This window comes from Pteropus alecto, unplaced genomic scaffold (genome assembly GCF_000325575.1).
Source record: "Pteropus alecto unplaced genomic scaffold, ASM32557v1 scaffold213, whole genome shotgun sequence".
Taxonomy (NCBI): Eukaryota; Metazoa; Chordata; class Mammalia; order Chiroptera; family Pteropodidae; genus Pteropus; species Pteropus alecto.
The window spans coordinates 4,298,545-4,310,472 of NW_006434829.1; the positions used below are offsets into that span (position 1 = coordinate 4,298,545).

At 56.1% G+C, this 11,928-nt stretch overlaps 2 protein-coding genes across 9 annotated transcripts in view; both read right to left on the reverse strand.

Annotated features, from left to right (window-relative positions):
- ARL6IP4 (ADP ribosylation factor like GTPase 6 interacting protein 4) overlaps window positions 1-747 on the reverse strand; it is a 2,483-nt gene extending 1,736 nt beyond the window's left edge. For 2 of the 7 annotated variants that reach the window (XM_006909992.3, XM_015587990.2), the window contains exon 1: window positions 46-219. In XM_006909992.3, coding sequence (XP_006910054.1) covers window positions 46-208 — 163 coding nt within the window. In that variant the 5' untranslated portion in view covers window positions 209-219. The other 5 variants (XM_015587987.2, XM_015587984.2, XM_015587985.2 and 2 more) reach the window with 5 other exon arrangements.
- Window positions 748-1,345: 598 nt separating this feature from the next.
- On the reverse strand, window positions 1,346-6,618 carry OGFOD2 (2-oxoglutarate and iron dependent oxygenase domain containing 2). 2 transcript variants are annotated; one of them, XM_006909993.3, is made up of 7 exons: window positions 5,919-6,618; window positions 5,437-5,493; window positions 4,553-4,666; window positions 4,371-4,470; window positions 2,916-3,043; window positions 2,431-2,688; window positions 1,346-2,356 (listed from the first exon to the last, which is right to left on the reverse strand). In XM_006909993.3, the coding sequence occupies exons 1-7, from the start codon at window positions 6,048-6,050 to the stop codon at window positions 2,093-2,095; spliced, it is 1,053 nt and encodes a 350-aa protein (XP_006910055.1). In that variant the 5' UTR covers window positions 6,051-6,618; the 3' UTR covers window positions 1,346-2,092. The 2 variants fall into 2 exon arrangements, with proteins under 2 accessions (XP_006910055.1, XP_015443469.1); XM_015587983.2 differs by lacking the exons at window positions 5,437-5,493; window positions 5,919-6,618 and having other exon boundaries at window positions 2,916-3,155; window positions 4,553-4,571.
- Between the last annotated feature and the right edge of the window lie 5,310 nt (window positions 6,619-11,928).

The following is an 11,928-nucleotide window of genomic DNA, read 5'->3' on the forward strand; positions in this document are numbered from 1 at the left end:
TCCGTGAAGTTTCCGCGCCCCTTCCCCATTCCCTCTGGTCCTCACCCTCCGCCCCGGAGGTGGTGGTGCTGGCCTTGCGGCCTTGGGATCTAGAAGCCGAGCAGCTCTTCGTAGCGTCCTTACTGCTTTTCTTCCTTCTCTTTTCCGACCCTCGCCCCCGGGACCGGCTGCGACTCCTCGAGCGCTTGCGAGAGCCGACGTGAGCCATCGCGCCGCGGGCTGGGGAAGGGGACACGCGCTCAAGCGGACGCTCTCGGGCGGGCCCGCAGACTGGGCTCCAAGGTCCTAAGGGGCCCAGTGCCCATTCCTGCCCGGGGCTGGGATATGCGGGACTGCGTTGGGGGGAGGTCCTCACCCACCCCCAACTCCGGGGACCCGGGGTTCTCTGACTCCGGGGTCCTCCGCTGCGGCCCCTTTAAGGACGCGCCCCCTCAGGGACGCGCCCCGCCTGCGCACGCGGCTCCCGCGCCCCAAGGAACGGCCGCGATGCTCAGCTGCCGGGCGCGTCGGGGTCCCTTCCCGCGCGCTCCTACCCTCCACCCCCGCGCCCTCCGCGGCCTCGCCTCCTTAAGGAAGGTCCCTGGGACTGGTCCGTTCCCTCAACCGCCCACCGGGCGGGACCGCCCGCCCCGCACCACGCTTTCGCGCGAGGAAGCTGAGGCGAGGTGACTTCCGGCCCGGGGCGGCGCTCCGGAAGGCCGTCCGGCTGCCAAGAGAGGCGCTGCTGCCTTTAGTTCTGAAGCCCCAGGTTCCGCCTGTGGTGCAGCCAGAAACGGCGCGCCCCCCTCCCGAAGAGGCGGGCTGGGGATCCAGGTTCCGCCTCCAGACCGGTGCGAGGGCGTGCCTGCGGCCGCAGCTCCCGGCCGACAAAGGGGCGCCAGCACCCCCCACCCCGCCCCCGAGATCGCAGGCCCTTTGCCGTAGCTGTGCCCTCTTCCAAGTTTGCCCCTGCAGTGCGCCTCCAGCACCCGGCATCCTGACGGCCCAGGGAAGGAGACCCCACTGCGCGCCGCTTTTCCCTCCCTGAGGTGTCTGCGGACCTGTCCGCTCGCATCAAGCTGTGATCCCAGAGTTGAGACGCCCTGGTCTTTCCAACGTCCCCACTCAGTAATACGGAGGTCGCACACTCAAATGTCTATAAGGGGCTAGAGAGATCCCGTCAGTGAATGAGGGAGGAACTCCCGAGGGAGTGCACTGCACATCTGTCTAGAAAGGACAGCTGATGGCAGGTGTTTCCGGATCTTTGCACCTTCCCAGGGAAGCTGGAGTCCCTGGTTTTCAAACACTCCTCGCCCAAGTTCGGGGCCACCAAATTGCAAACTCTTCAATAACGACAGCAGGAAACTCAGCTGTTATAAAGCACTTTATAGACTTTGTATAGCATTTGGTTCTCACAACGGCTCTGACAGAGGTCCCTTCTCAGTGAGGAAACCAAGGCACGAAGCGGTCAAGTGGCTTACGCAGACACAGAGGGAGCAGCGGCAGAAGTCAGCATTGAACCTAGGCAGTCCGGCCCCGGAGCACCTGCTCTTAACCCGTCGGCAGTAGCCCCTCGACACCGTCTAGAATATGCTGTTGGTGGCCCACCCAAATCCCCTTCATAGACGGGCACTCACCCACAGCTGTGGCGTCCACTGATGACAGCTCTCACATGTACATTTCTCTGGAAGATTCCCTTGGCCACTGGGAGCCACTTGTCCTGGAGATGGATGCCTGGGAAGTTATTTACCCCCTGCCGCCCCCCGCCCCAGTAACTGGTAGACTCATGCTCCTGACCTCCCGCGGGATCAGGCTGACTAGACGCCTTCTGAATCCACTTCCGGACCCAGCTCCTTCCTGCCCTGTCCTGCTTCCCTGGCTTCCTCCTCCTCAGGATATTCCCTCGATAAACCTCACACAGGAATCCCCACCTAAGCTTCTAACCAACCCGACCTGAGCCAGCCTGACCGCTGAAAGAATGACCCAGAAGACTATTTGTCCTTTTGAACCAAGAAGTGCCAAGGGCTGCAGAGAGTTTATTTCTGCTCTGCCCGACCTAAGGTGGCAGAGCCCTCCGCTGTCATGCCATCCCCGACACGGGCCCCAACCAGGCTCAAGTCAGCGCACACAGGTCCACTGTGGTGGGCTCCTCTCGGGTGAAGCCGTCGCCGAAGCCCTCGTCGTCCACCAGGTCGGGCGTGCGGCAGCACATGGGGCAGAGGCGGTTGCGCACAGCAGAGGCCCGAAGCCAGATGACCAGGTTCCAGCGTTCACCGGTGCCCAGGGGCCGGGCCCCATGCAGCTGGCCGCCGCGGTGCAGGACCCCTTGGCCCACCACATGCACCACCTCCAGGGGCCTGGTCAGGGCGGAAGGCGCCTGCAGACAGCTGGGCTCAGGCCCCGGCTCTCCCAGCCGCCCCGGGCCCTTCCCCACGGGTCACACACGCTAACCTGGAAGAGGCCTCCGAAGTAAAGGGCGCCCCCCATGAAGGCCTTGCCCAAGGCCACGTTGATGGTCAGCTCGGCGTTGTCGTAGTGGCAGCCCAGCTCGCGGTCCTGGCCCGGCGCGTACTTGACCACGAAGGCGCGGTGGCTGTCGAGCCAGCCCCCGCCACAGTCCGGGTACAGCAGGGCCATCAAGGGCTGCAGAAAGCGCTCCCGCAGCGGTGTCACCAGCGGCTCGTCCAGGCCCAGCTCATGGAGCAGCACCTGCAGGGGGATCCTGGGGTCGGCAGGGAAGCTGGTGGGGCCTCACCCCGGGTCCCTGGGGGAGCGCCTTGCTTGTTTAACTTCAGAACAGCCCTTCCATGACCTCATTTTACACGCGGGGAGACCAAGGCAGGAGAGGGCCACACAGCTCGCCCAGGGTGCTGCAGGCCAGCCTCCCCAGACCCAACCGCCCCGCCTCCCAGGCCACTGCGTGGCACGTCACCCACCCCGTAGTTGTTCATGGTGTTGGGCCTTCCCTTTGGCATGTCCGACTGCTCGAAGTGCTCCAGCTCCTGCAGCAGGGCCTGGCAGAACGGCGCTGTGAACACCGGCAGCCGGTAGATCCGCTTCTCCTCTGCAGAGGGACGGACAGTGTCGGCCAGGAGCGCCGGAGTGGGTTTCGGTCTCCCCACGAGTCGTGTGAGCCTGGGCACGTCTTTCACGTCCCACAGCCTCGGTTTCCTCATCTGGACAGGGGATAACAGAGGCACTCCCCCCCCTCAGGGCTATTGTGATGACCAATCCATCTGCGTCGTGTGTGCAGCGGGCGGGCCTGTTCTCATACTGCTGCGCTCCCCCATAGCCGCTCCCCCACTCTCCACCACGCCCCCAGGCCTGGCCTCCAGACTCCGTGCCTCCTGATGAGGCCCAGATGGGGACACCCAGCAGGCCAGCCTCAGGTGCCCTCCGTACCCCTCTCCTGATGAGCCACTGGAGTCTGTACCCCAACTCAGATGTCTGTTTCCCACACAGGAAGGCCCCAGTGAGGAAATGGGAACGTTTCTTGGCAGATGCACCACCCATGCCCCCAAGGTACAGGGCTCATGTGTCCCCCACCCCACCCCCCGCACAAACTTTTTGCCAACTCACACGGTCTCTGCACAACCTCAATTGCTATAGAGTAGATGGCAATGAGTGTCCCCCGCTGAAGCTGGGAGGGAGTTTCATTCCACATCCCACTCTGTGCCCCAAAAGGGTACAGGGTTCCATGAGGGGAGCAGCTTTCGTGCGCTTCCCCGCAGTAACCCCCCAGACCCAGGATGACAGTAACCACAGGAAACACTTCGCAGACACTTCCTGCGGCCCGAGCCTTCTACGTGCATCTCCTCGCACTGGGCCATCACAGCGTTTGAGTTGGGTGGTTCTTATCAATTCCATTTCACAGACAGATCAAGGAACCCGCAAGGCCTCCCTCCCTGGCCTGGGACTTCCCACTGCGTTTAGCCAGTGGGAGACCCAGGCAGGAGGAGAGCATTTCGGAGTGTGGTGTGGCCATGTGCCTCTGCTCGGCCACAGCGGTGGTCTGGCAGCCCCTCTCCCACGGCTCCAGGTCATTTCTGCTTCAAGAAACTTCACTGTTGCCCACTCCTTCAGGTCTAGGGATGAGAACTGCTCCCTCCCATCGCTAGCCCCCGGTGGGGGCCCCTTCGCCATCCCATCCCTTGCTGATCGCATAACCCAGCCCACACCTGTCTCCACTTTCCATCAGTCAGTCTTCCCCGACTGACTCGTGCCTGAAACGAGGCACTGAATAACGAGGTGAGCGAGTGAATGAGCATAGATGCCCTGCTCCTGTCCCTTCTAGCTCCTGCTGGTTTGGTGTCTGGAGGCAGACGTGATGGGCAGAGGGACCCCAGCCTTCCACCCCCTAATCCTGCCAGGTCATGGGGCCAAGACCTCACCTGACACTGTCTCTAGCCGCTGGAGTAAGCCCTCGAGGTTTGCGCCTGGCGATGTGCTGTACTCAGCTGCAGCCAGAAACTCGGGGGCCAGAGCCACATCCTGGGGTCAGAATACACAGCTGTGGGGCAGGCAGCCCGGCCTGGACACATCCCGCTCCCAGTGACCTGCCCCTGCCGGGTACCTGCAGTGGGCTGTAGAGTTCGGGCCGTGCTGGGTGGTAGGAGCTGGCGATGAGGGTTTTCCTGGCAGCCGAGTCCTGCCCCAGCCGCTGCCGCCGCTCCACTTCCTGCTTAAGCTGGGGTGGCACAGGGCTGGTGACCAGGACAGGGCCTCCCATCCCCCCCAAGGCCATTGTACAGATGAGGAAACTGAGGCTCAGGAAGCCCAGAGCAGGGCCCAGGCTTGGAGCGAAGTCTCCCTATGCTTCCGACTTTGGCAAGGTCGACTGCAGGTGCCAAGCTGACAGCTGAATGTGACTCTAGAAGGGGGCCCATCCCACTCTGGTACTCTGGGCTGTACCAGCCTGAACCTGGCTGGTATGAGAGCCCCTTAGATGCACCTCTGCCAGCTGGGGCCACTCAGGGAGGGGAACGGATTCCCAGCCAAGTCTTGTGTTCCAGAGGCTGCAGAGGGCTCTCCTGGGAAGCTTTCTGCCACTACCCCTCAGATGAGGGAGGTTGGGGGAGACCAGCAGCAGCCTGGCACCAGCAGAAGCGATATATGGGGGTCAGGGTTGGGAAAGCCAGGAGCCTGGCAGCCCTGGCTGGGACCGCAAAGCCCAGCTGCTGTGAAACCTTGGGCAAGTGACTCCCCTCTTTGAGCCCAAGTTTCTCCTCGGCACAAAGTAGACAAATTGGCATTTCTTTTTCTCTTTGGGGGGGGGGCACCCAGGACCCAAGTGCTGTGGTGAGTGGGAACAGGAAGGAGAAGGAAGGGTTCAGGGAGCCCTTTGGGGATGAGACTGGAAGGTCTGAGGCTGGGAGAGCCCTCACACTGCTGACACAAATCTCAAAAGGAAAGTCTGGGCTGGGTGTGTGGAGGGTGGTGGAGGGCGGGGAGCGTTACCTCTTCCAACAGCTGCTGGAAGTCCTTGGGACTGACGCAGCCTCGGCTGCGCAGAATCTGGGAGCAAAACGGGGAGTGCGCATGACTTTGTGACCCTGGGCAAGTCACTTAACATCTCTGAGCCTGTTTCCCCTCCTGAAATGGAGATGGGAGCCCCGACCTCGACAGGATCATTGAAGATGAAATGCGATAAACGCGTTAGGCGCAGAGCAGGGTTCCCAGCTGCTGTCACAACACCGACAGGGCTCCCAGAGCCAGGCCCAGCCCCAAGCACTTTACATATGTGTTAGTTCATTCGTCTCTCACGACAGCCTCACGAAAGCGATACTGTTATCCCCATTTAAGGTGAGGAAACTGAGGCACCGAGAGGTGAAGTCATTCTTGTGGTCAGATCGGAGCACGCCGTGCGGCCAAAGCAAACGCCATCGGGACAAAGCTGCCTCCCCGCCCATTTCCCCGCGGAGCCGACAGCGGCCACCCACCGGGCCGTAGTCCTGGCGCAGCTGCTGCTCGCCCCGGAAGCGCACGTGCAGCCCGTAGCGCGCCACGTACAAGTTCTCCGAGCAGAAGCAGGCGCAGCGGCAGAAGCGCCGCGGGGCCCCGGCTGTCGCCATGGCGAAGTGGCGCGCGCGCGGCCCGCCGGCTTCCGTAAGAGCACTTCCGGGTACGCCCCCTCCGAGGGGGCGGGAACCAGCTGCGAAGGGTCCGCTTTAAATGTCCAAGCGCAGACAGGAACGAAGACTCTGCCCCAGAAAACAGTCTGCGGTGCAGAAAGACGCTCCCGGGCCAGAGTCGGGCGTTCTCTCCCGCCTCAAGTGTCCCGTCCGCGAGGCGGGGATTAATCGGCCTGCTTTACGGCCAGGTGAACTGAGTCACACCTTCACAGTGGCAGAGGCAGGGGCTCGGAACCCCAAGACCTTCTGCCGCCTTACTTTTCTGCTCGGAGCTTTTGAAGGACCTGCCACCCCCACAAAGTGTCCTTTTCACGAGTGAAAAGCGCTCTGGGATCCCATCTCGTTTCCTCCAACTGCCATGAACCATCCAGCTCCGTGCGTCTGAGTTTGCGTGTAGCATTATTCCCAGGTCCCTGCCCCGCTCTCCTGTTGCCACCGCCGCGGTCTCAGGATTCGCTGATTGTCCCGGTGAGTGTCCACGAAAACGCTCCGATCGGCGCGACTTCCGGCGGCGATTCCGAAGTATTCAGATGTGGGCGGGGAACGGGGCGTGGTCTGTCCACGGCCACACCCCCGCACAAACAGGTTCGAGTTCTGCGCAGCCGCAGTGCGGGGTGGGTAGGTTTGCCTTACTCAGCGTGCGCCCCAACCTCGGAGAAACACGTCTCTGCACTCGCATCCCCTTCCTTGGGGACCCCATCGTGGTCCGCCACGCACCTCCCAGGCCTGCAGAGCCGGTGAAGAAGCATGGAAGGCAACCCTGTTACTGAGATGGGAGAACTAAGGCGTAGTGCAGGGAAGGAAGTCGTGGTCCCTAAAACAGACCCCTGACCCCTGCCCTAGAATTCCCTCCACGGCTCAGGGATAGGAGTGGGGAGGGAGCCTGGGGCTTCAAGACCAACCCTTATCCAGATAAACAGGTAACTACAAATAACAACTCCTGTTGACTGAGCCTCCTTTCTACTGGGACCTGTGGGTCTGTCACTCACCTATTTTTTCATCCCTACAGCAAACCTTTGAGCTAAGTACTGCTATCACACCATGTTACAGATGGGGAAACTGAGGCTCAGAAGTGCAGTGGCACTCGTCAGTAAGGAACAAATATGGGGTTTTGAACCCAGCAGTCTGACCTCTTGAGTTCCCTGTTCACCACAGTTCAGCGGTGAGGGTGGGATTATGAGGGAATTGGAATTTTCCCTTTGTGCTTGCTGGCATTTTCTTGATAAGTCTGTTTCCTTTCCCCTATGTGTATATATAGGTTCATACACACACGTACTCCAGCATATTCTTATATGCTAACATATTTACACACCCACACGTGCTATCAACACATACACACACCCTCACTCATACACATTCCACATACAGGCACGGTTGCACACTCATTTGCACACCCGGTATCACATGCTCACACTCATGCACACCCTCACACATATACTCACCCACAGTCAACTCCTGCTCACGCTCACACAGGCAGCACAGCTCTGTTTCCTTCTCTATGGCACCCTGAGCTCGGAGGCCCAGCCTTTGCTCCTACTGAAGCCCCAGGGCCCAGAAAGGAGATGGGAGACTTTCACATTCTGGGCCATCCTCCCCAGCTGTCTCCATCAGCACATTTGGGGAGCCAAGGTGCCTCTCCTCAGTACTTTGGGGGCCAGGAGAGGGCCCTTGCTTTCTAGGCAGAGCCTACACCAACAGCCTCATTGGTTTTCACACTGGCCGGGCACACACTGTCAGAGCCTCCTGAGTGTTGATGACTATGAGTGTATACGTGTGTGAGGCGTGCATGTGGAAGTGTGTTTTGAGTGACAGACAAGGTCTCTGCCCTTCTGAAGGTCTCAGTCAAGTGTAGGGAGACCGGAGTGAGCAAAGAAACGATGACATGATCAAGTTATTTCCTCCGGTTGTGAGTGCTAGGAGACGAAGTGGGTGATGGGGTGGTGAGTGGCTGGAGGGGCCTCTTTAGACAGGTGGCCAGGGAAGCCCTCCAAAGGGTGACAACATCCCAGCTAAGCCCTGACTGCTACAGCAGGATCTGGCAGGGCCACCGAAAGGCAGAGGCTCTGCAATGGGCACAGCGTGTGGGAGGGCGAGCTGTGGGGGGTGGGACTAGGGCTGTACTGGGGCCAGACCCCTGGGCAGACCCTCGCAACAAACCCTATGAAATATCCCCATTTGACAGATGTGGAAAATGAGGGTCAGAGGGAGGTTGAGTGACCCACCCAAGGTCACACAGCTCGTAGCCCAAGTCTGCCTCTGCCGGGCTGTTCATAAAGGTGCAGCCAGGTCTCATGGGAGTTCTGTCCCGGCATGAGATCAAGGTCACTGGGCCACTGAGACCCTGCGCCCAGCCCCAGCCTTCCGAAGCGCCCAGGCTTCCTTGAGGAGAATGGTCTTTGGGGGCCGCTTCCTCCTCAAGGACCCAGCTCCCGGCCCAGAGCTGTGTAGCTTGATAAGCCGTCTAAAGTTTCACGGGCGTCTTGATTGCCCACGATAGTGAAGGGCCCTGCTCTCCAGGAAAGGATCCATTTCCACAGCTGGAGGTCCCTTCCTCCCCCAGGAGGCCCAGGGCAGGCCAGCTCTGCAGCCTCTCCCCAGCTCACCTGGTCAGGTTTCTCCCTTTGGGGCAGTTTGCAAGGTGAGCATGTGTTGCTTGTCAGCTTAGACTGGCCCTCCCCACTGCCCCTCTCCTCTCTGGAGACAGTGTCCTTGCCTCTACCCGGGTTCGGTCACCAAAGCAAAGAACAGCAAGAAGAATATTAATAGTAAGCATCAAATCATCAATGTGCCTGCCAGCCAGCAATGACATATTTTTGTTGAATGCATGAGGTATTTCCATTATCTCCATTTTACAGATGAGGAAACTGAGGCTCCATGAAGTTCAGGGGCCTAAGGCTGTAAACCCAGTGAGAACTGGAGCACCCATCCTTCTGTCTGGTTCCAGAGTGGCATGCGTGTACAAATCATAAGTGTACAGTTTGGTGAATTTTCGCAAACTGGACACCCAGGTAACCAACACCAAAACAGATCCAAAATAGAACACTTCAGCCTCCCTTCTCAGCCACTACCCATGTCCTAAGGGTCCAAAGAGCAAAGATCTGTCTGCCTCTTCGCATACAGACAAAAGCGGATGGTATCACTGTTTTGTGTGCTGCTTGCCGCTCTCGCTCAGGACCATGTTCTCGGGATCCACCTGTGGCACTGTGAGCAGCGGTCGTTCCTTCTCCTGGCTCCGTTGTCTTCCGCGGGGGCACCTTTCCGCCGCTCGCAGAGTCATGCTGCAGCTGATGGGCATTTTCATTGCTTCCGGTTTGGAGATGTCATGAACGAAGCTGCTATGAGCATTCCTTTTATTTATTTTTTTTTAATGGAAGTAAAATATACATAATGTAAACTTTAGCATTTTAACCATTTTAAATATATTTTTAGAGCAGTCTTAGGTTCATAGCAAAATTGAGCTGAAAGTACAGAGCTGTCCTATATATTCTCTGCTCAACTCCCCCGCCACACACACACACACACACACACACAGAGCCTCTGCCACTATCAACACCCCAGGAGCAGGGTGGGACATTCGTTACAATCAGCGACATCACATTGACATGTCATTATCTCTGAAGTCCATGGTTTACATTAGGGCTCACTCTTGGAGTTGTACAGGCTGTCATATAGTCTGCTGTGTATAATGACGTGTATCCACCATTATAGTAGCATGCAGAATAGTTTCACTGCCCCGAAAATCCTGTGCTCTGCCCGTTCATCCCTTCCACCTCCCTAGCCCCATGTAACCACCGATCTTTTTACTGTCTTCGCAGTATGTAGCCTTTTCAGGCTGGCTTCTTTCACTTGGTAATAAGCATCTTAGGTTCCCCCACGTCTTTTCGTGGTTTGGTAGCTCATTTTTTTTTTCAGCACTGAATAATGTTTCATGGTCTACATGGACCACAGTTTATCCATTCACCGACTGAAGGCCATCGTGGTTGCTTCCAAATTTGAGCAATTATGAATCAATCTGCTGTAAACATCCAAGTGCAGGTTTTTCTCTGGACATACATTTTCAACTCATTTAGATAAATACCAAAAAGCATGATTGCTGGGTCATGTGGTAAGAGTGTGTTTACTTATGTAAGAATCCGCCACACTGTCTTCCAAAGTAACTATACCATTTCACATTCCGTCACCAGCATCTGGTGGTGTGGACGTTTGGGATTTTGGCCATTCTATGAGGGATGTAACGGTATCTCATTTTAATTTGCAGTTCCTTAATGACATTATGATGTTGGGCATCTTTTCATATGTTTATTTGCCATTCGTATATTTTCTTTGATGAGGTGTCTATTCAGGTCTTTTGCCTCTTAATGGAGTTATGTGTTTTCTTGTTCAGTTTTAGGAGTTCTCTGTGTATTTTGGTTACCAGTCCTTTTTCAGTTATGTCTTTTGCAAATATTTCCTCCCAGTCTGTGGCTCATTTTCTCATTCTCTTGACAGTATCTTTCACAGAGCAGTTTTTAATTATAACAAAGTCCAGCTGTCCATTCTTTCTTTCATGTATCATGCCTTTGATGTATCTAATCTCTGTATTCAGGAACATCTAGATTTTCTCCTGTGTTATTTTCTAGGAGTTTTATAATTTCACGTTTTACATTTTGGTCTATGATCTATTCAGAGTTCATTTTTGTGAAAGGTGTGAGGTCTGTGTCTAGATTTTTTTCTTTTTTCTTTTCTGTTTTTCTTACATCTGGATGTTCGGTCTTGCCAGCATTATTCATTGGAAAGGCTGTCTTTTCTCCATTGTACTGCCTTTGCTCCTTTGTCGAACGTCAGTTGACTATATCTATGTGGATCTATTTTTGGGCTCTCTATTCTGTTCCATCGATTCGCTTATTCCTTGGTCGATACCACGCTGTATTGATTAGTGTAGCTCTACAGTAAGTCTTGAAGTCAGGTAGCATCAGTCCTCTGACTTCGTTTTTCTCCTTCAGCATTGTGTTGGCTATTTTCAGTATTGTATAATATATTATACATTCATGTATTTGTTTTATTTTTGCACAAACAGTAACATACTTCATCTTGTCCTTTATTTTTACTCAGTACATTTAAGAAGGTCATTACCTACCTTTAAGTAACTTTGTATATAGATAGGTACATAGATTTCTTTTCCACTGCTACAGGGTGCTGTGTTGAGTGATGCTCTGTAATTATTTGGCCAGTTCCCTATGGAAGGGTGTTGAGGTTATTTCCAGACTTTTGCTACTGCAGTGACTGCCTGCAAACTGGTATCTTCACACCCGTCCACAAGTCTATCCATAGAAGAAATTCCTACTGGGTCAAACAAAAAGTGTGTTTTAAATTCTGAATTTAGCCAAATTCCCCTCGAAGGAGGCTGTCCCACATGAGAAGCAGAGAGTGCTTTCGGTTCAGAGGGTGCTCTGAGCTTCTGCCTGAAGGATGGAGGGAGGTGGAGATACCTGCCCCCCACCCGCTGCCCCTCTGGGCCTTGACCTACTCTCCTCAGCTCTGGGTTCAGGCCACGCTGATCCCTTTCTGTTCCTCAAATGGTTCTCCAATGGCCAGGCGAGTTCCCACCTCCGAGCCTTTGAACTTGCAGTCCCTTCGCCTAGAATGGTCTTCCCCCAGACCGCTCCATGGCTTAGTCCTTCTACCTTTCACCGTCCTCAGAGGGCCCTTCCCAACTGAAGGCACCTTCCATCGCCTCACCCACTTTTATGCTTTACGGTGCTTACCACTACCAGGAATTGCCCTGTGCACTTACTTGTTGATTTTCTCTCTCCCCTACTTCAAGACGGATGAGAATTCT

Excerpts from the sequence above, each read along its gene's own strand:
- OGFOD2 (XM_006909993.3), bottom strand. The coding sequence starts at position 6,050 with ATGGCGACAGCCGGGGCCCCGCGGCGCTTCTGCCGCTGCGCCTGCTTC. Across the intron at positions 4,471-4,552 it reads AACTCTACAGCCCACTGCAG|GATGTGGCTCTGGCCCCCGA; the intron begins GTACCCGGCAGG and ends TTCTGACCCCAG. Across the intron at positions 3,044-4,370 it reads GCGGCTAGAGACAGTGTCAG|AGGAGAAGCGGATCTACCGG; the intron begins GTGAGGTCTTGG and ends GTCCCTCTGCAG.